Consider the following 25,513-nt stretch of genomic DNA (forward strand, 5'->3'; position numbering starts at 1 on the left):
CGATATATTAGCGTACACTATCATTTCACTCTTTTCCCATTTCCTGTCTTTGCTGGTTTTACTTTAACTCTGTGCTGCTTTCTGGGAAATACAACATGACACCTGATCATTAGCAGGTTTCAGTTATCTTTATTTCTACATATGAAACATTGCATCAGAAATAGTACATGCTAGTTTCTGAAATGGATGAACCCCCCAAATTTGGGGATTTTTGGGGACATTATGCATTAATTATGTGTTGAAACAAATAGAAACAAAAATGCTTGCTTTGGTTTGGATTACCATTTGTTTTAAAATGAATGCACACTCCTAATAGATGAAAAAGACTTTTTCATGAACTCAACCAGGAGCTAGACAGATATTCAAAGATCAACGTTTAGGTAATTTAGCCAAATAAGTCTTGTGTGTCTAACTTATAAGGGACATTCAGCAGCATGGCTATGCTCTAGAATGTCCCTGAAAAAATTGCTAGTTTGCCAGATATGCCTTATCTGGCTAATTTTTTTACCTTGCTTAATCCAAATATTGGCCCTTATCCGGGTTAATTTAACCAGAAGGTCTTTCCCCAAAATGCCCATTTCTGGCCCACCCCTTAGTACTTACCAGCTAAGTACTTATCCAGACAAGTGGGAGCCACTAAATGTGGCCAGATATTCAGCTGCCACCACTTAGCCGGATAAGTCCTTAGTTGTGGTAGTGAATATCGACCTCTAAATTTTTCTGACATTGTTTTGGCTCCCAAATAGGTGTTCTGGATATCCATGATGAATATGCATGAGCATATTTGCTTAAAATGGCCTAAGGAATGGATTAATTTGCATATCTTGGGCACCTGGGGCCATGAGAACCAGCATTGAGAACCACTGATTTAATCCAGCAAATGAGTTTCATTGAAGTGTGCTAAAGAATTGTTGACAGACTTGCCATACCTGTAATAGCAATGGTCAAAACAACTTTCAGGATAAGCAGAGTATCAAAAGACTAGAAATTAACAAGGAATAAGAGAAAAAAATGTTCTTTAGGGAGTTGTGGAAACTACAAGGAAGTTGGGGTAACTACAAGGAAGTTGGGGTAAGGAAGAAGCTCTATGGCTCGACCTAAAAAAAGATGACGGAGCATCCATTTATATTGGAGTGGTTTAAAGGCCTCCAAACCAAAAGGAAGAGCTGGACAGAGACCTGGTTGAAGACATCCATAAGATAGGTAAGAAGGGAGAAGTGGTGATCGTGGGTGACTTTAATATGCCAGATGTAGACTGGAAAATCCCATCTGCAGAAACTAAAAATAGTAGAGCGATAGTGGATGCCATGCAAGTATCTTTGTTCAAACAAATGGTGTTGGAACCCACCAGAGAAGGAGCTATACTCGACTTAGTGCTCACTAATGCAGATAATGTCTCAGATGTCCAGGTGGGTGCCCACCTCAGCAGCAGTGATCATCAAACGGTATGGTTTAATATCACTAAAGGAATAGGGAAAAGAACCACAAAGACCCGAGTTTTACAGTTCAAAAACACAGACTTTGAGGAAATGGGGAAGTACCTGGAGGAAGAACTTAAAGGATGGGAGAACGAGAGAGATGTGGATCAGCAGTGGACCAATCTAAAAGGAGCAATCACCAAGGCAACTGCTCTATACGTTAGAAATGTAAAGAAAAGCAAAAGAAAATTGAAACCTATCTGGTTCTCAAAGGAGGTGGCTGACAAAATTAAAGCTAAAAGAACAGCATTCAAGATATATAAAAGATCCCAAAGGGAGGAACACAAAGAAGAATATCTGATTCAACTGAGGGAGACAAAGAAATTAATCAAGTTGGCAAAAAGTCAAGCGGAAGAGAGGATTGCCAAGGAGATAAAAAATGGAGACAAAACATTTTTCAGATACATCAGCGAAAAGAGAAAGATCCAAAGTGGTATGGTGAAATTGAAAGGTGGTAATGATCAATGTGTAGAGGGAGACGAAGAAATGGCAGAAATATTAAACGAATACTTCAGCTCTGTGTTCACTAAAGAAGACCCTGGAGAAGGACCATCTCTACACAACAAAAAACTGGTGGGAAGTGGAATAGATGAAAATCCTTTTACAGTAGAAAATGTGTGGGAAGAGCTAAAGAACCTGAAAGTGGACAAAGCCATTGGGCCTGATGGGATTCATCCAAGGATATTGAGGGAGCTCAGAGATGTTCTGGCGGCTCCGCTGTGTGACCTGTTCAATAGATCCCTAGAAACGGGAGTGGTGCCGAGTGATTGGAGAAGAGCGGTGGTGGTCCCGCTTCACAAGAGTGGGAACAGGGAGGAGGCTGGCAACTACAGACCGGTCAGCCTCACTTCGGTGGTGGGAAAAGTAATGGAGTCACTGCTGAAAGAGAGAATAGTGAACTATCTACAGTCCGGAGAATTGATGGACCAGAGGCAACATGGATTCACCAGGGGAAGATCCTGTCAGACAAATCTGATTGACTTTTTTGACTGGGTAACCAAGGAATTGGATCGAGGAAGAGCGCTCGATATCATATACTTGGATTTCAGCAAAGCTTTTGACACGGTTCCGCACAGGAGACTGGTGAATAAAACGAGAAGCTTGGGAGTGAGTGCCGAGGTGGTGACCTGGATTGCAAATTGGTTGACGGACAGAAGACAATGTGTGATGGTAAATGGAACCTTCTCTGAAGAGAGAGCGGTTTTAAGTGGTGTACCGCAAGGATCGGTGTTGGGACCGGTCCTGTTCAATATCTTTGTGAGCGACATTGCGGACGGGATAGAAGGCAAGGTTTGTCTTTTCGCGGATGATACTAAGATCTGCAACAGAGTGGACACGCCGGAAGGAGTGGAGAGAATGAGACGGGATCTAAGGAAACTGGAAGAGTGGTCGAAGATATGGCAGCTGAGATTCAATGCCAAGAAGTGCAAAGTCATGCATATGGGGAGTGGAAACCCGAATGAACTGTATTCGATGGGGGGGGGAAAGGCTGATGTGCACGGAGCAGGAGAGGGACCTTGGGGTGATAGTGTCTAATGATATGAAGTCTGCGAAACAGTGCGACAAGGCTATAGCAAAAGCCAGAAGAATGCTGGGCTGCATAGAGAGAGGAATATCGAGTAAGAAAAGGGAAGTGATTATTCCCTTGTACAGGTCCTTGGTGAGGCCTCACCTGGAGTACTGTGCTCAGTTCTGGAGACCGTATCTACAAAAAGACAAAGACAAGATGGAAGCGGTACAGAGAAGGGCGACCAGGAAGGTGGAGGATCTTCATCGGATGACGTACGAGGAGAGATTGAAGAATCTAAATATGTACACCCTGGAGGAAAGGAGGAGCAGAGGCGATATGATACAGACTTTCAGATACTTGAAAGGTTTTAATGATCCAAAGACAACGACAAACCTTTTCCGTAGGAAAAAAATCAGCAGAACCAGGGGTCACGATTTGAAGCTCCAGGGAGGAAGATTCAGAACCAATGTTAGGAAGTATTTCTTCACGGAGAGGGTGGTGGATGCCTGGAATGCCCTTCCGGAGGATGTGGTGAAGACCAGAACTGTGAAGGACTTCAAAGGGGCGTGGGATAAACACTGTGGATCCATAAAGTCAAGAGGCCGCCAATGAAGAGTGGGTGACTCACCAGAATGATGGCTACTGCCTGGAGACAATACCCTTATTCAATAAACATACACATGCTTACTGTGACTCCAACATCGTTCTAGCTTCAACAGCAAGAGGAAATGTGGAATAAAGGATCTGCACTCACAAAGGGGGGAGTAGCTGGCTTGTTACGGCGGTTACTACCCCAAACCAAATAAGCCTGTTACTTCTATTTCTATGCATATACAGCATAGTTCTCTGCTTCAACGGCAGGGGAGAAGAAAAAACTGATACTTCACGCATATCCAGCATAGCTCCCTGCTTCAACGGCAGGGGAGAAGAAAAAAGGGTTCACACTCACAAAGCGGGGAGTAGCTGGCTTGTTACGGCGGTTACTACCCCAAACCAAATGTGCCTGATACTTCACTTTCGATGCATATCCAGCATGGCTCTCTGCTTCAACAGCATGGGAAAAGAATAAACTGATACCTCAAGCATATCCAGCATAGCTCCCTGCTTCAACGGCAGGGGAGAAGATAAACAACCAATAAGGGCTGTATAACATAGTCTGAGTAGAACAAATAAGCATGGGTGTAGCTTGCTTATTGCGGCGGTTACTACCCCTACTACCCCTAACTTATCAGCTAGATATTCACTTGGATGCAGCTCCATCACTGCTTTCTACATTAATGGTGGGGGTGGAAAGGAAATAGAACCAAGAGCTAAGAGAAACAGATAAGTATGAGAGAAAAAAGTGTGTGAAGCTTGCTGGGCAGACTGGATGGGCCATTTGGTCTTCTTCTGCCGTCATTTCTATGTTTCTGTGTTTCTATACAGTTGTCACCAGTGTAATAAGCAAAGTACTGAGAAAAAGGTCAGCGATAAGATGATAGTTCCTTTTAAATAAATTGGAATAAAAGATAATAGTCAGCATGGCTTCAGGAATGAAAGATCAGGCCAAACAAATCAAATTACTTTATTTTAAAACCCTGGGCAGCAGGAAATTTATGTGTTTCACCTAATGGAAATCAGCATTTTAATATAATACTTCTTAGGAGGCTGATAAATGAAATGAAAAACATAGAAATAAAGTGTAAATCCACCAGGGAATTATTGATTAGAACTATGGAGGCAAAGAGAGAGTCACGCTAAATGACTTTAGCCCTTACATTCTCCTGCTTCATTCATTACAGCTTAGTCAGATCCTCATCCATGGGTGTGAGGAAGAGATTATACTAGGGTTGCCATCAGGCTGTCATTTTTTACTGTCAGGGTAATTCAGAATTGGTTTTACCCCATTCTACAAAAAAAGATTACAAGCCCATGCATGTATGTAATAGGATTAAATTATCCTGTTGATTAAAAAACAGAAATGGAATTGTGGGCCAGCCTGGTAGCTCAGAGGCAGTGCGGACCCAGTTCGATCCCCGAATCTGGGTCTTCCATGACCAAGGTCGGCAAGGGTTGGGGATGCTTTGGAGGCAGTGCATAGGCCTTGTGAAGAACAGAATCATAGCCATTGCTTAAGAGTGACACCTAGTGGCTGAATTCTGGACTCATGCTTGCAGGGAGCCCTGGCCCCTGGCCTGTCACTGCAATGACTAGATTAAGTATGTTGGGGAAGAGGGATAGTGTTTGATTATAAAACAAGGAAAAAAAAATCCCTAAGTAGTCGCTAATAAAGGCTCATGGCACCAGATCTCAGGCCTTGGTTTCAAAAGAGCTAGAAATGCAAAGGAGCAGGAGAAAACTGCTGGGTCAAAAAAAAAAGATAGAACCGTGATGTAATATTATTTACCCCAGCCAGTGACCCCCACATCTTTGATCTTCTCTTCACTGACTGGATTTCCCTGCTCTAACCATCCAAGCACTGCAGGGTTCTTCCAACCTTGTAGTGGTAGCACTGTTCTCACAGCTTTCTAGAATGCAGCTTCTTATTGTGCTTAATTAGTATCATTAGAATTATAGCATAAGGTTCTTCCAGATTGTTAGTTTAAATTGCAGGATTATGTATCACCATAAATTGCATTTAAATTGCAGGATTATTAAGTATCACCATAGCCAAACCTTTAGCAGACATTATTAACTGCTCCTTCACTCAAGGTCATGTCCCGAACCAACTCAAGTTAGCCATGCTCAAGCCGCTCCTCAAAAAACCCAACTTACCCACCTCAGACCCAGCTAACTTTAGACCCATAGCAAACCTTCCGTTGATTGCCAAAGTTATGGAGAAAGTTGTAAACAAACAACTTACAGAATATCTTGACGAAAACAACATCCTCACCTCAAACCAATTTGGCTTTCGTAAGTCTATGAATACCGAATCATTATTAACATCACTATCAGACACTATCATTTTCAACCTAGAAAAGGGCCAACCTTGCCTCCTTGCTCTCCTGGATCTTTCATCAGCGTTTGATACCGTTAACCACTCATGCCTTCTGCAACGCCTAATAGACATCGGCATTACAGGAGCAGCTTTTAACTGGTTCAAATCGTTTTTGGAGAACAGAACATACAAGGTCAAGATAAATAACAAAGAGTCCCACACCATCGAATCCAAAAGGGGGGTACCACAAGGATCATCCCTCTCCCCGACTCTCTTCAATATTTATCTACTCCCACTCTGTCAACTTCTCACTAACCTTAAGCTAAGACATTACCTATACGCGGATGATATTCAAATCCTCATCCCTATAGAAGATTCCATTCACAAAGCCATATCATTCTGGAATAAATGTCTGTCAGCTATCAACAATCTACTCACCAGCCTCAACTTGGTTCTAAACAAAAACAAAACTGAAATCCTCATTATAACACCGGATAACTATACCCCCTCCTCACATTCTAACACTAATCAACATCCGGACACCGCAGGGCTCTCCACCACGCAACAAGTTAGAGACCTGGGAGTCATCATAGACAACAGACTCAGTCTCAACAAATTCGTCAACAACACAACAAAAGAATGTTTCTTTAAACTTCAAACATTAAAGAAACTCAAACCTCTCCTCCTATACAGAGACTTCCGCATGGTTTTACAAGCCATCATACTCCCAAAGCTAGATTACTGTAACTCTCTCCTCCTAGGCCTACCAGCATGCACCATCAAACCACTTCAGATGGTCCTGAACGCCTCTGCAAGAATTCTATCAAATGCCAAAAAGAGAGATCATATCACCCCTATTCTCCACCATCTCCACTGGCTTCCGATTAAATGCAGGATCCAGTTCAAGTCTTTAATGATGATACATAAGGCCTTACACAACATCGCACCTCTCAACCTAACATTTCAAATTCAATTACACACATCTGTGAAACCAACCAGAAGCGCCTATCAGAACAGACTAATCACACAACCGGCGAAATCCGTTCTGAGGAAACGTGCATTATCCACAGCGGGCCCTTCACTTTGGAACTCGCTCCCTCCAGACCTTCGTTTGGAACCATGCCACTCTACATTTAAAGGGAAACTTAAGACTTGGCTTTTCAAACAAGCTTTCCCCTAGAGCCAAGAACTCGAATAAAAGTCTTTTTCAAGCCCACAACGAGTTATTCAGATCTATTATTTTCTTCCTTTTTTCATTCAGAAATTTACACATGCTGACTTCAATGTAAAATCTTGTTTACTTAGTTCTTGTTCAATGTAAAACTTCTTGTTTATTCTGTTCTATGTAAACCGCTATTTGTAGCGATAGTTACTGTTCTTTGTGAACCGGGGTGATATGTATATTATACAGGAACCTCCGGTATATAAATTATTTAAATAAATAAATAAATAAATAAATGTTTTAGTCTGCTCACTGTGGAGTGTATATATATAGCTAAAATCTGGCTGGAATGCAGAAAGACCTTCTGAAACTGGGACTGTCCTAGCGAAGCAGACAGCACATACATTAAGGGGTAATCACTCATAGGCTAGCCAGCAGATATGAGCATAAATTGGACAGATTTTGAAAACAGATTTACATGCATGGAAAATTATATCAGCAAAAATCTATGTGCAGAATTATATCTGCTGTTTGGTGTGCAGATGTTTTGCCGAGAGAATTTGGGTGAGTTCCTTTTCAAATGACACAGTATTCAGGTCAGCCCAAACCCTGCTCTTAGAATGCCTCATCCCTATGTGTGTGCACAAGTGTGCGCATACTGGGCCAGATTTTAAAACGTATGCGCGGGCGTAGATTTGTGCGTGCAACCCGGTGCGCACAAATCTACGCCTGATTTTAGAAAATCCAGGGTCGGCGCACACAAGGGGGTGCACCTTGAGCGCGCTGAGCCCTAGGGGAGCCCCGATGGCTTTCCCTGTTCCTTCTGAGGCCGCTCCGAAATCAGAGCGGCCTCGGAGGGAACTTTCCTTCCGCCCCCCCCATCTTCGCCTCCCTTCCCCTACCTAACCCGCCCCCCCAGACCTACCTAAACCCCCCCCACCTTTGTCTTGTAAGTTGCGCCTACCTCTGGGCAGGCGTAGGTTGCGCGTGCCGGCCACAGCAGCAAATGGCCGTTGTGCCTGGAGGATCTGGCCCCTCCCCCGCCTCGCCCACACCCCGCCCCTTTTTTCAAGCCCCGGGCCCTACGCGCGTCGCCGGGCCTATGCAAAATAGGCTCGGCGCGCGCAGGAGCGGATTCTCGGGGTTACGCGCGTAACCCTTTGAAAATCCGCCCCACTGTGTGTGTGTTTGTGTGCGAGTAATTTTGCGCACGTCAGCTTCTCAGTTTTCTAAAGAGCCATTTCCGCAGCTAAAGCAACTACATTTCCAACAAAAGGCCCTTTGACCCCAATCCTCCCTGTGTGGCAGGGACAACTGTGAGATAAGGAAGAAAGTCACAGGTACAGGGAGGGAGTCATGAGAAAAAGGCTTTACTTTCCTAAGAGTTGTCAAGTTCTGGGATCCATACAAGGCAGAGAAGGTGCTAGTGCCAGGGCTGGTTTGTCTAACTTAATGAAGGAAAGCAGACTCCTGTTCACTAAAGCTCGCAGGGACTTTGACTTCCTGTGCTCTTAATGCAAAAGTAGTTATCTAATTACATGTAGTTTATTGCCCGGTTGTACTCTGCTTAAAACTGAGATGTGAAATGACAAATTAATTTTAGTTATTGGATGTGTGGTGACTTCATGGGTAATCGTCATTACAAAATAAATTGACAAAGGGGGGGGGGGGGGGAGGGACAGATTTTTCTATCATTTAGAACTGTAACAATTCAAAACCTTCACCTCAAGACGTTGTCAAGTTGGAAGCCCCTGCAGTTCAAGGCACACATGGAATGACATCGCAGTGCTGGATTATTAACAGATAAGGCAATAGCATAAGCATTCCCTGATTTAAAGTGTACTGCAGGCATAAACAAACAGGTGACTAGGGCAAAGCTTGTCTCCAGTCCATGTATCCAGTCCAGGGTCAGTTTCTATAATAATTCCTCTTCCTGGACAATCACAGACAATGCGAGAGACGCAGCCTTCTACTTTCATGACTGCCACAGAGTGTTATTACTTCCACCTAACATAACATAAAGATTAAGAACTCACAGATCTTCCACCAGGATCCCACACCTTCAACGTATTTACTAAATTCCCTGAGGACCAATCTGGAGCCGCAGGGTTAGGGCCCTACAGTAATCTGAGCCTAAATTCCTCAGGGCCATTCTGTGGCTCAACATCCAGCTTACGAGCTCTAAATCCTCTGCACAATGTAAATAATTTCCATTAAGGAACTTTACGGCACAATGTAAATAAGCTACCTCTGTAAAGATTATATAATTCTTGTCTTTCCCTGTCTCCTTCCTTCCCAGTTTCAACAACCTTGTTATATTGTAACTTTTTACTTCCTCGACACTGGTTAAAAGAAAGTTATTGCACCCCTTGTTATATGTAAACCGGCATGATATGATTGTATCATGAATGCCGGTATAGAAAAGCTTTAAATAAATAAATAACTAAATAATAAATCAAGCAGACTCTGATTCACTGCAGCTGTGATACTATTTTGCCCTAACCGAAGTAAATACGGAGAAAAGCACAATTCAAAATCAGGCCCTTAGGATGGAATGATTAATATCTAGGGAAATTTTATTGTAAACTGCTTGGCTTGGCTCAGGTATATCAAAATAAATAATAATTCACTATGCTTTAATCCCATGGATGCAGAATGAGAGAATAGCCTTAATAAATCAGGTTCCAAGTAAGAGCACGTAGGAGGGGTATGTGGGGGTGTCTATGTGTGCCCAGGGCAGGGAGAGGGGAGATTGGGTTTTCCCCAATTTCCTAGCTCTGTCCTCTAATTGCCAGCCTTCACTGTTTTGCAATGACAGCTAAACTCCTGAACCTACATCAGACAGGAAAAATATGTACAGCACATTCTGAAATGCACCATGCTGATATTCCCTAATTAGTCTCATGGAAAGAGATGGTAGGCTGCTCCCTCCATACTAATCAAAGAAACATAGAATGCGCTGACAATAGGTCTGTCTAGTCTGCCCATTTTGCCTTCCTGGATAGATTTTGGTGGGGAATTTAGGGTATAAAATGTAAAACCTAGTGACATACTGTATACCTAAAGGTTGAAACATTTGTCTCGCATGATGTTGTCTTTAATGAACTTTTTTGCTGAACTTGTGTTCTGATGAGGGTGTCAACAGATTGCTGTTAAAAGGATATTGCATGATTATCTTGTTGCTTTAATAAAAAGTATTTTGTAAAAAAGAAAAAAAAAATTAGATCCAAGAATCCCTTGGTGTATACCATGGCTCTGTAAGCTTTAACAGCTCTGATTCCAGCTGTTTGGATGCTAAAGAAATGGAGAATTGATACCTTTCATTAACCTTTCATCTCTGTCACGCTAAATATTGACTTATGTATGTTGTTTGTACATAGGGAATATCAGGAAATGATGGCAGTATTGGACCACAGGGTTCACCTGGGGCCATTGTAAGTAAGATGTAATATTATTTGAAAATAAAGATTTTTGTTTATTGCAGAAATGTTAATTATTTGTTCTTATTTAGCTTAAATACTATGATTGATGACACCAAACATACAGATTACATATAATAATTGTTCTCTTCGCTCTTATTTTTATACAGTAGTACAGATATAGCATTTACATTTAAAAAGCGATTGGTAATGCTCCTCATAGTCACTGTTCCCTCTAAGCTATGCAGGCACAGGTCGTGACACAGCAAAACAGTGCCCACAAGAAATCACAATATTATTTGCATTGTGCTGGCTCATAGCATACAAATTTGAACATAGCTTATAAAACAAATTGCACGAAAGAAAATCTTTGTACATGTAGTCTTTCAAAAATTAGAAGGAACATAGCTCACAGCAAGCAAAAATCTCCTTTGCAATGTTCCCATATTGCTGTAAGATATATATCAGACTCTTTTAAAATGTGGTTGGTGGCCAGCATTGAATTGACATATGTAATTATCTATGGGGGTCAATTTTTCAGAGGGATCTAGGTGACTAAGTAAAGGCTTATCCAACTAGACCGAAACCTTTGAAAATTACAAGGGCTAACCAGATAAATTCATTCCCCTAAACTTCACTGGCAGGATACATTTATCTGGTCCAAATCTTGGCATAGCTGTGGGCGAGGAGAGGGCAGTCCCAGCACGTAGTATTCAGGCCGGGTCCTCTTCCTGCTTGGCTTGCGGAAGCCATATTGGGGGACTGCAGGGTTCAGAAAAGGGGGAAGGAAATTGGGAATTTTGAGGAAAAGCAAGTAGGGGGATAGGGAAGGTGGGTTTGGGGGCCACCACCACTATTTATCTACAAACTGGCAAGAGATTGGGAAGGGGGCTTGTCGGGAAGTGTGGCAAATTGAGGGCTTTGTCATGCCAGCAAAAGGATTGAGTCGGGGGTGGAGGGAACTCAGCTTCTAAGATCTGTTTTAATTTTACTTTTCCAGTTAGCACTGATTTCAGCCTAACTGGTTAAGTTTGGTCAGGGGAACCTAGCCACACTGGGCCACAATGTTCATGGTTTGCCAGCTGTGTATGTTCGCTGGATAAGACGCATTCACTTATTTTATTTGTTTACAATTATTTATGAATCGTCCATTCCAGATTTTAAAAAAATCGCTCAGAGCGATTTACAGCAATAATACATAATATTATAAACATATAAAACTGAAAAATAGAACAATACATAAAACAAAAATAAAACATTTGATACTCTAGCATTGTATACTTATAAACAAGTTGTTTACACCTCAGTTCAACCCTATAAATGAGATTTTAATATCATCATTAGCCATGTTTTTATTCCCTCTGGAATTTCATAAAATCATTTTCTTCCCTTAACACCAGCTAACTTACATGGGGCAAGGCTGCTGAATTTCACATAGAAATTGCCACTTAGCCAGATAACTCCTGTCTGGCTAAGTTTGGACCTGCTATTAAGAAGGTCTAACTTATCCATCTACTGTGTGCAGATAAATCCAAATATCAGCACTTATCCAGCTACGATAGACGGATAAATTGCTCCTGATCCACCCATTGCCCACCCATTAGATATCTGGCTATCTACTTAGTGGCAACCACTAAACATGGCTGGATACTCAGCGGCCGTGACTTAGCTGGATAAATACCTACTTTTCTGGTTAAGCAGTGCTGAATATTGGCCTCACATAACACTATCTGATCAAATTTTGAGCAGGTAGATTTAGGAAAATATTCAGTTGAACACCTAGCTGGTTAGGGTCAGCTGAATATTCCCCTAACTATATCTAGCTAAAATTAACCAGTTAACCTGCTCAGCATGTTTTTGAAAATGAACCTCTACTGTATATGTTTAATGGCATTTCTGTTGAATTTTTATTCCTTCACAAAAATAAAAAAAAAAGTATTCAGTATACAAAAATTAACTGATCGTCTTTTCTTTAACCTTTGTCCCATTAAGGGGGTTCCTGGTGCTCCAGGCTCACCGGGTGTTCCAGGAGTCAAAGGACCACAGGGTGACATTGGAGTTCCAGTAAGCAAACTCTTAAAATTCCTAATGGATATCTGGTTCTAAATTCTTGCTAGAGCCTCCCTTTATTCTGGTTGTTGTTCAGTTTTTACTATTAGACTAGTTTAATAGGCCTACTTTCCATTTGTAACATTATCCATAAATATAAAGTAACCTCTTTAAAAGATGGCTTACTATAATTATGGAATGGGATTTGTTTTGAATAGGTTACACCATGGCCAAATTTGATAATTTTACAATTCTGGCCAGAGATTGTGGACGTTTATGTGTAGGGAAGGGGAAAGCTATCAGTGTTTGTGTGTGTGTATGAGGGGGATCTGATGTTTAGTTACTCAGTAAGAAAATATAATGTACTCAGGCATCAAAATTGAAATCTACAAGTATGACACAACAAATATGTTACTTTGAAGATTTCCCAGTGACCTCTGCTCATGGAGTCGTGTAATTTTAAAAGTAAATATTTGCTTGCAACACTTAAGATTGAATTTTAGATACGCTGCCAGTTTAAGGGAGGGTTTTGCGGCATGGTGCATCTCTCTTTGACGTTACTCAGCTGAAACATTGTGTAACGTTCGTTAAGTGGAACCTGGGTCGACACCGCTTACCTTGAGTCTGGGAAGCACCGGAACGGAAAGTCCTCCTCTCCTGGATGTAGAAGAGACACCCCTGAGACAGTGATCAGTAGAATCCAAAACGACAGTCCAGGTCGGGACCGGCGGCAAAAGAATCCAATGCCGTGGTCCGGGTCAAGGCAGGCAGCAAACAGGATAATCCAGGGAAGGAGTCCAGATCAGGGCAGGCAGCAAACAGAAATAATCCACTGGGTCAGTCCGGGTTCAGGCAGGCAGCAAACAGAAATCCAGAGAGGCAGGCCGAGGTCTGGGCAGGCAGCAGGCAGAATAATCAAAGTTCAGTCCGGGTCTAGGCAGGCAGCAAACAGAAATCCAGAGGGGCAGACCAAGGTCAGGGCAGGCAGCAAACAGAAATAATCCACTGGGTCAGTCCGGGTTCAAGCAGGCAGCAAACAGAAATCCAGAGAGGCAGGCCGAGGTCTGGGCAGGCAGCAGGCAGAATAATCAAAGTTCAGTCCGGGTCTAGAGCTGAGCGACAGGCAGGGAAGCAAACAAAACACTCACCAAGCGCACTGTGGCCGAAGCGAGGAGCTCAGCAGGAAGCTCCGTTTAAATGTCAATCCTTTCCCGCGCAAACCGCGGCTGGTCGGCGTCTGACGTCAGGGGGCGTGTCCACGGCGCGCTTTAGCGCGAGATTTGCCCGCGGCGGCGGTCCTGAGCACGGAAGTCCTCGGGGAACGTCGGGGCCGTGCAGGAGGAAGTTGCGCCGCCGGCGCCACGGGAACAACGGGGACCGAAGCAGAACCCCGCCGACCCCGGAGGACAGCCCCGCCGGCATGGGAAGCGGTAACAGTACCCCCCCGGCAAGGTCCCCCTCCCCGCCTCTGGGGACCGGGCTTGAGCGGGAATCGAAGGTGAAATCGCTGAATTAATCGGGGGGCAAGCACATGGGTCGCAGATTCCCACGTGTTTTCCTCCGGGCCATAGTGTTTCCAAGAGATTAGATATTGTAACTGCCCCCTCACTGTTCTAGAATCCAGGATGTCCTGTACCTCAAATTGATCATCATTCTGAACTATGGTAGAGTTGACCTTACGCTTCCTATGTGGCCAAGTCATGACAGCAGGTTTCAATAAAGAGATATGAAACGCATTGTGGATACGTAAGGAGGGTGGCAAACAGAGTTTGTAGGAGACAGAGTTTATTCGTTTCTCAATGGGGAAAGGTCCAATGAAGCGAGGAGCAAATTTTGCGGAGGGTAAACGTAGTCGCAGATTGCGAGTGCTCAACCAGACAGGATCTCCAGCGCGAAGGAGGGGAGCCATGCACCGACCCTTATCCGCTTGAGCCTTCATCTTGGCCGCATTCCGGAGCAACAAGGCCCTAGTCTTCGTCCAAAGACTGGACATGGATTCAACAGCGGCATTGACCGCAGGACAATTGGAGGACCCTTCAATTGGCAAGGGAAGACGAGGATGCCTACCAAAGACCACAAAAAAAGGAGACTTCCCAGTGGCCTGAGACGGAAGATTGTTGTGACACATTTCGGCCCAAACCAGAAGAGATGCCCAATTGTCCTGTCGTTGATTAACGTAAGTACGCAGAAAGGTCTTTAGAGATTGGTTTGTCCTTTCAGTGAGGCCATTGGATTGAGGATGGTAGGCAGATGAAAAGGCAAGCTTGACCTGAAGAAGTTTGCATAAATTAGTCCAAAATGAGGCAGTAAACTGGACCCCCCTGTCGGAGACGATACTGATGGGGAGACCGTGAAAGCGGAAAATGTGTTGAATAAAAAGGTGGGCTAACTGGGAGGCAGAGGGTAGTCCAGGTAGAGGAATGAAATGTGCCATCCGGGAGAAGCGGTCTACTACTACCCAAATAACGGTATTCCCCTCAGAGAGCGGCAGATCCGTAATGAAATCCGTGGCCACATGAGTCCACGGGGAAGCAGGAATGGGTAGAGGTTGTAACAAACCAAAGGGCTTACGTCGGGGAGTCTTCTGTGCAGCACAAACTGGGCAGGAATCCACATACCGTTTGACGTCCTGTTGCCAGCGGGGCCACCAATAGCGTCTGGAAAGAAGATCCTTGGTCCGGGCAATCCCGGGATGTCCTGCTAAACGCGCATCATGAGCCCAGCGAAGAACCCGGAGACGCAAGCGTTTAGGTACCACGGTTTTCCCCAACGGAACTGTAAAAGTGGCTGCTATCTGAATGCGAGCTGGATCTATGATATAGCGAGGCGGGTCCGGAGTTTCATCCAGATCAAAACTGCGGGAGAGGGCGTCGGCTCGAACATTCTTGTGAGCTGGTCGAAAATGGAGTACAAAATCGAAACGGCTAAAGAAAAGCGCCCATCTGGCCTGTCGTGGGTTCAGGCGCTGAGCCGTAGCCAGATACGCCAGATTTTTGTGATCCGTGTAGATCGTAACAGTGTGCCGTGCGCCCTCCAGAAGATGACGCCATTCCTCTAGAGCTAGCTTAATGGCTAGAAGCTCGCGATCTCCGATGGTGTAGTTCTTCTCAGCAGGGGAAAATTTCTTGGAGAAGAACGCACAGGTCAGCAAGCGGTTGTCGTCTGTTTCTTGCAGAAGAACCGCCCCAACTCCCACTGCGGAAGCATCGACCTCCAGAATGAAGGGCCTGGTGGAGTCGGGACGCCGGAGGCATAAATCCTTAGTGAATTCTTGCTTGAGTTGAAGAAAAGCCTGTACAGCCGCAGCAGGCCATTTATGTGTCGGGGCTCCCTTTTTGGTAAGCAGCGTGAGGGGAGCAATCAACGAAGAAAAGTTGGGAATAAACTGCCTGTAATAATTGGAAAAGCCCAAGAACCGTTGTAAGGCTTTCAAGCCCACAGGTTGAGGCCAAGTCAGAATGGCCTTCAGTTTATCGGGATCCATGGATAGTCCTTTATCGGAAATAATATATCCCAGAAATGATAACTTGGATACATGAAAAACACATTTCTCCAACTTAGCGAACAAGTTGTTTTCACGAAGACGTTGAAGCACCTGTCGAACATGAAGTAAATGTTGGGGCAAGGTATCCGAAAAAATGAGAATGTCATCTAAGTAAACAATGACATGCGAGTACAACATATCCCGAAAAATGTCATTGATCATATCCTGGAAAACGGCAGGAGCATTACATAAGCCAAACGGCATAACCCTGTATTCATAGTGGCCGTCATGGGTGTTAAACGCCGTCTTCCATTCATCCCCTTCCCGGATCCTTACCAGGTTGTAAGCTCCGCGTAAGTCCAGTTTAGAAAAGATTTGGGCTCCTTTAATGCGATCGAACAATTCAGAAATAAGCGGGATGGGGTACTTATTCTTCCTCGTGATACTATTGAGACCTCGGTAGTCGATGCAGGGTCGTAACGACCCATCCTTCTTCTTGACAAAAAAGAACCCTGCTCCAGCAGGAGATGTAGACGGTCGAATAAACCCATTCGCTAAATTCTCCTTGATGTATTGCCGTAACGCCTCGGATTCAGGCTCTGACAACGCATAAATCCTCCCCCTGGGTGGAATCGTGTCCGGAAGAAGATCTATAGTACAATCATACGGTCTGTGGGGTGGCAGGGTTTCAGCACGCTGTTTACTGAAAACATCCTGGAAGTCTTGATAGGGAACCGGAATACTAGGAGAGAGTTGAGTAGACTGGATGGAGGTCCTGTGGATAGACGTTAAACAGTTCTGAAAGCAAAAAGGACTCCAAGAGGTGAGTTGCAATGAAGCCCAGTCCAACCGGGGTTGATGAATCCGTAACCAGGGTAGACCTAAAATGATTTGATTGACCGAAGATGGAAGCACATAGAGCTGGATGAGTTCTTGGTGCAAAACTCCAGTGGTAAGCAAGATGGGTTCGGTGACGTAGCAGATTCGCATACCTACAGAATGTCCGGACACTGAAGTAACAGAGAGGGAAATGTCTAGAGGTTTGACCGGAATCTGGTATGACTTAACCAGTTGCTCCTGAATAAAATTACCGGCAGCGCCTGAATCAATGAAAGCCTGGGCCGAATGTACTTGCTCCTTAAATGAAATGGTAACAGGAAGGAGTAGTTGTGGAGAGGAACCAGTGGGACCCAGGGAGGCCTCTCCTACCCGTCCTAGGTCCGAGAGTTTCCCGCCTTGTTGGGACATTTATTGACGAAATGACCGGCGCCCGCACAATATAAACAGAGATTCTTGGTTCTCCTTCTGTGACGTTCCTCCGGCGTTAGACGAACCCTATCAATCTGCATGGGTTCATCAGTACCACTCGAAGCTTCTGCAGCAGATTGAACCGAAAGAGGCTGCTGAAAAGTGGGGGCTAGGCGAAAGATCCTTCGGGAAGCAGCTCGCTCACGTGTTCTTTCCTGGAAACGTAAATCTAAGCGGATAGCCAGTCGAATTAATCCCTCCAGAGTTTCAGGAGGATCTCTGCCAGCAAGTTCATCCTTAATGTTCTCTGCTAGACCTTGTCGAAAAATTGCCAACAAACTATCCTCTCCCCAAGCAAGTTCAGAGGCTAATGTCCGGAACTGGATGGCGTATTCACCCACGGATCGGGATCCCTGCCTAATGTGAAGTAATTCAGTAGCTGCTGAATTAGAACGTCCAGGTTCGTCAAAAATAAGGCGAAATTCTTTTAAGAATCGGTCCAGGTTAGAGAGAAGGGGATCATCCCTCTCCCAAAGAGGAGAAGCCCAAGCCAGGGCGGGTCCCTCCAACAAGGAAAGAATAAAGGTAGTCCTGGTCTTGTCATTGGGAAAGGAAGTGGGCTGTAACGAGAAGTGCATTCGACACTGATTAATGAATCCTCTACACAGTGTGGCAGTTCCATTAAATCGAGGCGGAGGAGGAATCCGAATAGGTGTAGGACTTGCGGCAGAACTGGTTATGGGAATAGCCGGGGTATGGGCTAACGCATCCATTCGGGCAACCAAACGATCCAAGACCCCTGTGACTTGGTCCAGAACCCCTTGCTGCTGTTGAATTCGATTGGCCATCCCGGGAATTGCCTGGAGTGCGGCCAAGTCGACTGGTTCCATGGCTTCGGCCAACTGTAACGTTCGTTAAGTGGAACCTGGGTCGACACCGCTTACCTTGAGTCTGGGAAGCACCGGAACGGAAAGTCCTCCTCTCCTGGATGTAGAAGAGACACCCCTGAGACAGTGATCAGTAGAATCCAAAACGACAGTCCAGGTCGGGACCGGCGGCAAAAGAATCCAATGCCGTGGTCCGGGTCAAGGCAGGCAGCAAACAGGATAATCCAGGGAAGGAGTCCAGATCAGGGCAGGCAGCAAACAGAAATAATCCACTGGGTCAGTCCGGGTTCAGGCAGGCAGCAAACAGAAATCCAGAGAGGCAGGCCGAGGTCTGGGCAGGCAGCAGGCAGAATAATCAAAGTTCAGTCCGGGTCTAGGCAGGCAGCAAACAGAAATCCAGAGGGGCAGACCAAGGTCAGGGCAGGCAGCAAACAGAAATAATCCACTGGGTCAGTCCGGGTTCAAGCAGGCAGCAAACAGAAATCCAGAGAGGCAGGCCGAGGTCTGGGCAGGCAGCAGGCAGAATAATCAAAGTTCAGTCCGGGTCTAGAGCTGAGCGACAGGCAGGGAAGCAAACAAAACACTCACCAAGCGCACTGTGGCCGAAGCGAGGAGCTCAGCAGGAAGCTCCGTTTAAATGTCAATCCTTTCCCGCGCAAACCGCGGCTGGTCGGCGTCTGACGTCAGGGGGCGTGTCCACGGCGCGCTTTAGCGCGAGATTTGCCCGCGGCGGCGGTCCTGAGCACGGAAGTCCTCGGGGAACGTCGGGGCCGTGCAGGAGGAAGTTGCGCCGCCGGCGCCACGGGAACAACGGGGACCGAAGCAGAACCCCGCCGACCCCGGAGGACAGCCCCGCCGGCATGGGAAGCGGTAACACATTGATTTCATCTGCAGAAGTCTTCATCATTTGTCTTAATTTCTATAAACAATTCCCATTGGCTTACGTGATTTTAAAAATGTGTTTATGAAGCAATATAATGAAAGCTTTTGTAAGATGATTAAGACCCAAACTGAATGAGTTAAAATGTTTGACCGCCTTTTACCAATAGCAAGCACGAAATCTTTTCTCTAAAGATATAACATCTGCTAGGGGAAAATGCATTTGTTTCCTAGCCGGGGTCAGTCAGAAGAACAATCTATACGTGGGGTGAGAAGGCAGGCATGGAGGTATGCATGAGTCCCATTGTGCCTTAAGAAAGCTACGCAGTTCATTAAATATGTGATGTGCTGAGCCAGCAGAATGAAATCCCCCATTTATAGAGTGTTTTCGAAATTCATCTGCAGTGAAGAGCTGGCTTGGGGTTATATTTTCAGTTGTGTAAACTCATCTGTTAAATCAAAGTTCCCTTCTTCCCTCCATGAATCCCCCTATGCTTTGGTCACTGGAGGCAGTAAAGACAGCCAGGAAATATGCCACAGACGTGTTGGTGATTTATTTGCAGATATTTACAATTACTGTTCCTAGCTCTTTAAACAGGTAACAGATCATAAATGCCCAGCTCTACTTCAAGCCTAACTACACTGTGGCCAGGCTTCCTTTCTAGCCCAGGCACCTCTCTAACACTGTAACTAGAGCAGGGATGGCCAACTCATTTTGTGATACTTATGCTGTACCTCTTCACAGTAGACTCTAAAAGTCATGAATAGCACTTTTATACTCAAGGGACATTGGGTAGGAAGAAGCTTCCATTTAAACTGGAGTGGTCTACAGGCTTCCAATTGAGACAGAAGAACTGGACAGAGATCTAGTGAAAGACATCCAAAAGGTGGGAAAGAAGGGAGAAGTGTTGCTCATTGGAGATTTAAATCTGCCAGATGTGTAGACTGGAGTATCCCTTCTGAGGAATCTACCAGAAGTAGAAAGATAGTAGATGCTCTTCAAGGGGCTCTGCTCAAACAAATGGTAATGGAACCCATGAGGAAGGGTGTGATAATCAACCCTAGTGCTCACAAATGGGGATAATTGATTGTATGATTGTACATCAGATTGTATGATTTGATATCACTAATAAGATTCAAAGAAGTTACACGAAGACCTGAGTCATAAATTTAAAAAATACAAACTTTTTTAAAATGGGGATGTTACTGGAGGAAGAACTAGAAGACTATAAAGGCAAAAAAAAAAAAGTAATCAAGAAGTATAAAGAATCCCAAACAGAGGAACACAGGGAAGAATACCTGGTGAAAATGAAGGAGACAAAGAAAGAAATCAGGAAAGCAAAAGGTCAAGCGGAAAAAAGGATTGCGAAACAGGTAAATTGAGGTGAGAGAGCATTTTTCAGCTATATCAGAGAAAAAAGGGAGACCCAGAGTGCTATAGTGAAATTGAAAGGCGACAAGGAGCAATGGGTGGAGACAGACAAAGAAATGTCAGAAATATTAAACCAATAGTTCAGTTCAGTATTCACTAAAGAAGACCCTGGAAAAAAAACATTGCTGGTTGAAAAGACCATAGATGGGGGATGGGGGTTAACGAAACTCCATTTACAGAAGAGAATGATTAGGAAGAGCTAGGAAAACTAAAAGTGGGCAAGGCCAAGGGGCCAGAGGAGGTACATCCCAAGATACTGAGGGAACTCAGCGATGCACTGGCAGGTCTGCTACCTGACCTGTTTAATAAATCCCTTGAAACGGGAGTAGTGCCGTGTGACTGGAGAAGAGCAGTGGGGGTCCCACTTCACAAGAGTGGGAGCAGAAAAGAGACTGGAAACTACAGGCTGGTGAGCCTCACTTTGGTGATGGGAAAATTAATGGAGACTCTACTGAAGGAAAGGATAGTGAACTATCTACAATCTGGTGGGTTGCTGCACTCAAGGCAGCATGGATTTACCAGGGGAAGGTCCTGTCAGACAAATCTGATTGATTTTCTTGAATGGATGACGAGAGAAATGGATCAAGGAAGGGCGCTCGATGTGATTTACTTGAATTTCAGCAAAGCTTTTGATACGGTCCTGTATAGGATGCTTGTGAATAAAATGAGAAGCTTGGGATTTGGCGCCAAGCTGGTGGAGTGGACTATAAACTGGTTGACTGACTGTTCTGGATTTGCTAGGGAGTTAGCAATCTGTTCTGAATCTGATGCTTGATGGGAGGAGCAATCAGATAGTAGTTAGCAATCCATTCGGGATTTGTAGTTATATATGAGAGTTGAGGGTGGATCCTTGGACCAGTGGCAGATGACCACGCCCCCAGGGAATGATCCCGAGAGGGACCACCGGTCAGGCTCAGAGTTAGGAGACAAACACACACTAGTTCTTTATTAGACAGTATACTGAACCACCAGAGTTGGTAGTAGTGAGCTGGTAAGCCCAGGTGGGCTGTAGTCCCTCAGATAGTGGAACAGCGATCCCTGGAGGCTGAGCTGAAGAGAGACTGAGATATAGTGAGTAGGCAGGATATGCAGATGGTAACACTCACACAATGTCCCAATGAAGCCCATGAGCTGGAAAGTATAGGCCCTCGAGGAGCGAGTACCTGGTTCCAGGGAAAGCTCAGAGGGAACGATGGTATCTCACTGATGTAGCTGATATAGTTCGTAGTGAAGACTTCCAGGCAGAGGAGTATACAAAGCAAGTCTGGGATCAGAGCCCTCGAGGAGCGAGTACCGGTTCTAGACTCTCACCTGAAAAAACAAGGAGAGAGCGAGGCCCCCAAGGAGCGGGTACCTCCGGTAAGTTCGAGGAGGCAGAGTAGCTTGGGTAGCGAAACCCCTTGCTAACTCAATGTGTTAGCAAATTCCAAGACCTTAAATATCCGTCGCAGGTGACTTCATCTTCGTGGGACACCCCTGAGGTTCACGCCAATGCCGGTACTTCAATCGAGGACATGCCGCGCGCGCGCCCCTAGACCTCCAGGAAACATGGCGATTGCAGCGTCATGCCGGTCCGGGAACGCCCAAGGACAAGTGGCAGGAGAACACCGCGGTAGCCAGTCTTCCCGCGGACAGAGAGGGAGGCACCAGAGAGGTAAGGAGGGCGGAGAGAGGGCGTCGGGCACCGACGGATACAACACTGACAGAAGACAGCATGTAATAGTAAATGGAACCTTCTCTGAAGAGAGAATAGTGTTAAGTGGACTGCCATAGAAATCAGTTGTGAGACCGGTTCTGTTCAATATCTTTGTGAGCAACATTGCAGAAGGGATAGAAGGTAGAGTTTGTCTACTTTCTGATGATACTAAGATCTACAACAGGTTTCAATGATGCATGTTCCTGAAATCTTTTCCATTGGAAAGCAAACAGTAGAACTAGGGGTCATGATATGAAACTCCAGAACCAAAATCAGGAAATATTTCTTCACAGACAGGGAGGTGGACACCAGAAGAGGTGGTGAAGATGAAAACAGTGAGGGGTTGATTTTAAAAGCAGCACGCACATGGATGTGATGTTCCCAGTGCATGCACATGCATCCACTGATTTTATAACATGCGCTTGTTGGCGCATTATAACATCTGATGGCCACATGCACGTGAATGCCAGATTTTACAATCTGCGCATGCATGTGCGGGCGATGCGTGCAGGGGGGTAATTTTTGCAAAATACTTACAGCGATGCAATCTGGCCTCCCCCATTTCCCTCTCAGTCCACTCCAATTAAGGAGCGGACTGGAAGGAATCTTCCTTAGCCCCCTGCCTAACCTTCCTCCCTCTTGTCTTCTCCTCCCCACCCCCTAAACCTAACCTATCTGTTCCTAAATTGTTTATTTTGGTACTTTCTGCTCCTCTGGAGCAGATGTAATCTCTGTGCGCTGGCTGGCTACCGGCGCGTGCTTCCCTGGAACAGTGTCCCAGCCTACCCCCGCCCCTCCCCGCCCACACCATGCCCCCCCCCCCCCCCAGCTCACCACTTTCTTTGGGCGCAGCACTTCTGCCCATAACGGGGGTTACGCGTGTGGCCAGGTGTGTTGTAAAATGCGCACAGCGCACGCATGGCCCAGCCAAGCACGTAACCCTCGTAATTTACGCATGTGACGCTTTTAAGATTGGGCCATAAATTAATTCAAAAAGGCATGGGATTCAAAAAGGCACTGTGGATCTCTAAAGGCCAAAGTTGGAAATGAAGAAAAAGGAGCATAGGGGGTAACCAGCACAGAGCAGCAGGAAGTAATCCCCATGCCCTAATAGAAGGCATGGGGATTACTACCCCATTGCATTCTGCTTCGCTGGAAGGAGCGGGGGGGAAAGTGAATTGGATTCAGGCGACAGTCAATGTTGGGCCCTGACTTTTGCAGTCCGGGGTATTGATATGCAGATAGTAGGGGAAAAGCGCAGGACTGCTTCTACAGCCAAGTCCAAAAGCAAAGCATGTTCAGACAGCAGCGTTATGTGGATTACCAAGAAGGCTGCTCACCCTGTAAAAATGTTGCTATCAGTAATTTTATTATGGGTTTGATAGTTGATTGGTTTTGATTGCTAATATTACTACCCTTAATATAAAGCTTGGGGGTATCCTGTATTGAGTGGCAGTTACTACCATAAGAAACTAGCAGGCCGATACTGTAAAAAGTGCAGGAGAGCCGGCGCTCCGTGTTGAGCGACCTCTCTCTCCGATGAGCGCCCGGGCACCTCTATTTAAATGCGGGGTCGCGCTAATAAGGAGGCTCTAGGGACAAAAGCGCGTTCCTACTGCCTCCTTATTAGCGAAAAGGTGGCTGTCATTGGGTCCCGACAACTTACGCTCTATTTTACCGGCTTCGGTTTCCAAACCTGCTGACAGCCACGGGTTAGAAAAATGGATGCCGTAAAATTGAGCATCTGTTTTTCTATCCCACTGATCAGTGGGCAGATTTTTATTTATTTTTGGTTCCCTAGGATATTAAGTCGGAGGGTCTACCCTAGGATATTAAGTAGGAGGATGTACAGAAAAGCAGTATTTTCTGCTTTTCTGTACATTTTTCTGAGTTGCTCAGAATTTAACACCTGCCTTTGGCCAGGCATTACTTTCAGTATCCCAGGCGACTAACTAATAGGCTCATCAAATGCATTTGCATGTGATGAGCGCTATTAGTTTTCGGGGGGTTGGCGTGCATTTCCGACATGGGTAATAGACACGCGTTGGAAACATGCAGCTAATCGCATGGTAAACAGTGCGCTCGGCTGAGAGCACCGTTCTGTATCGGCCTTTTCGTGGGCAGACTGGATGGACTATTTGGTCTTTTTCTGCCATCTTTACTATGTTACTATGTATATATAATATTTATTATTTATTATTATTTATGGGTTTTTCTATACCAATATTCATTTAGTAACATCACATCGGTTTACAGACAACTTGAAATTAGCAACAGTGCTTTACAATTGTAGTTAATGAACAGTATGGTTAACAGAAAAAAAGAGTTGGCGAACAAAGGTAGAATAGGTATAACAGGGGTAAAACTATGTAAAAAAGGAGAATAAATAGTATAAATATTATGGTAAGGAACAAGAGGGGGACAGAGGTAATCAACAAAGTAGAGTAAATATATTATATTATAATAGTCTCATATGCCAAATTATATGCACAATAACTGTTGATTGATTACAGCCGACTTTGTATTTTCATTTTTTCATAGGGTACTCCTGGTTCAAAGGGAGAAAGAGGTGAAAGGGTAAGTTGTCCATAACTGTGTTCACCGGCATTTACTGAATCTGAATTGCTGACTGTTAATAACTATATACAGTATATATATAAATGTATAACAGATGCATAAGAAACATAAGGATCAATATTTAAAAGGTTTGTTTGGCTAAGTCCTGGACTTAGCCAGACAAACTGCAGGATTTTAATACTCCACCAACTTGACAACTCTTGACTTAGCAGGGATAAGTTTTACAGCTGGTTAAAAACATATCCCACTAAGACAGGGGCAGTCTGGGAGTGTTCCAGGGCAGAGCAACATTATTTGGCTATATTAGCCAGATAATGTTGGTTTTCAGCTTTGTCTGCCTAACTTAGCCAGATAACTTCGGAGCTGCCCAGCGATCAGTCCTAAAGTTAACCAGAATAATACTTCCAGCTAATTTTGATATAGCTGGGTATATTCAGCGGTGCAGCCACACCCATACTTTTATCCAGCTAATTTTGCCAGCTGCCCAGCAACATAATATTGACCTCCCAGTACATAATGGCAGATAAATATCACAAGGCCCCTCTAGTCTCCCCATTTTCTATTTCCAAATCAGTTTCATAGAACCTGCTTGATGTCAGGCTTTATCTCCACATCCTCGGAACTAAGGATTCTTTGTGCTTTTCCCATGCTAGCTGGAATTCTTTGACTCTTTTTGCCTCAGCTGTTAAAAATTAGAGCTAATCAAATACACTGGGCTTTAAAGAGAGCCAAGTCTACCTCTTCTTAATCAGTAAAGTTGTTGAGAGATGCTCTA

The 25,513-nt window shown here is 44.8% G+C and overlaps 1 protein-coding gene across 1 annotated transcript in view; it reads left to right on the forward strand.

Moving 5' to 3' along the window:
* The window catches only part of COL14A1 (collagen type XIV alpha 1 chain), a 521,812-nt gene that overhangs the window by 459,411 nt on the left and 36,888 nt on the right, over positions 1–25,513 (forward strand). The window contains 3 exon segments of the mRNA XM_029591954.1: positions 10,448–10,501; positions 12,479–12,550; positions 24,703–24,738. Coding sequence (XP_029447814.1) covers positions 10,448–10,501; positions 12,479–12,550; positions 24,703–24,738 — 162 coding nt within the window.

Source organism: Rhinatrema bivittatum, chromosome 2, assembly GCF_901001135.1.
Source record: "Rhinatrema bivittatum chromosome 2, aRhiBiv1.1, whole genome shotgun sequence".
Classification (NCBI taxonomy): domain Eukaryota; kingdom Metazoa; phylum Chordata; class Amphibia; order Gymnophiona; family Rhinatrematidae; genus Rhinatrema; species Rhinatrema bivittatum.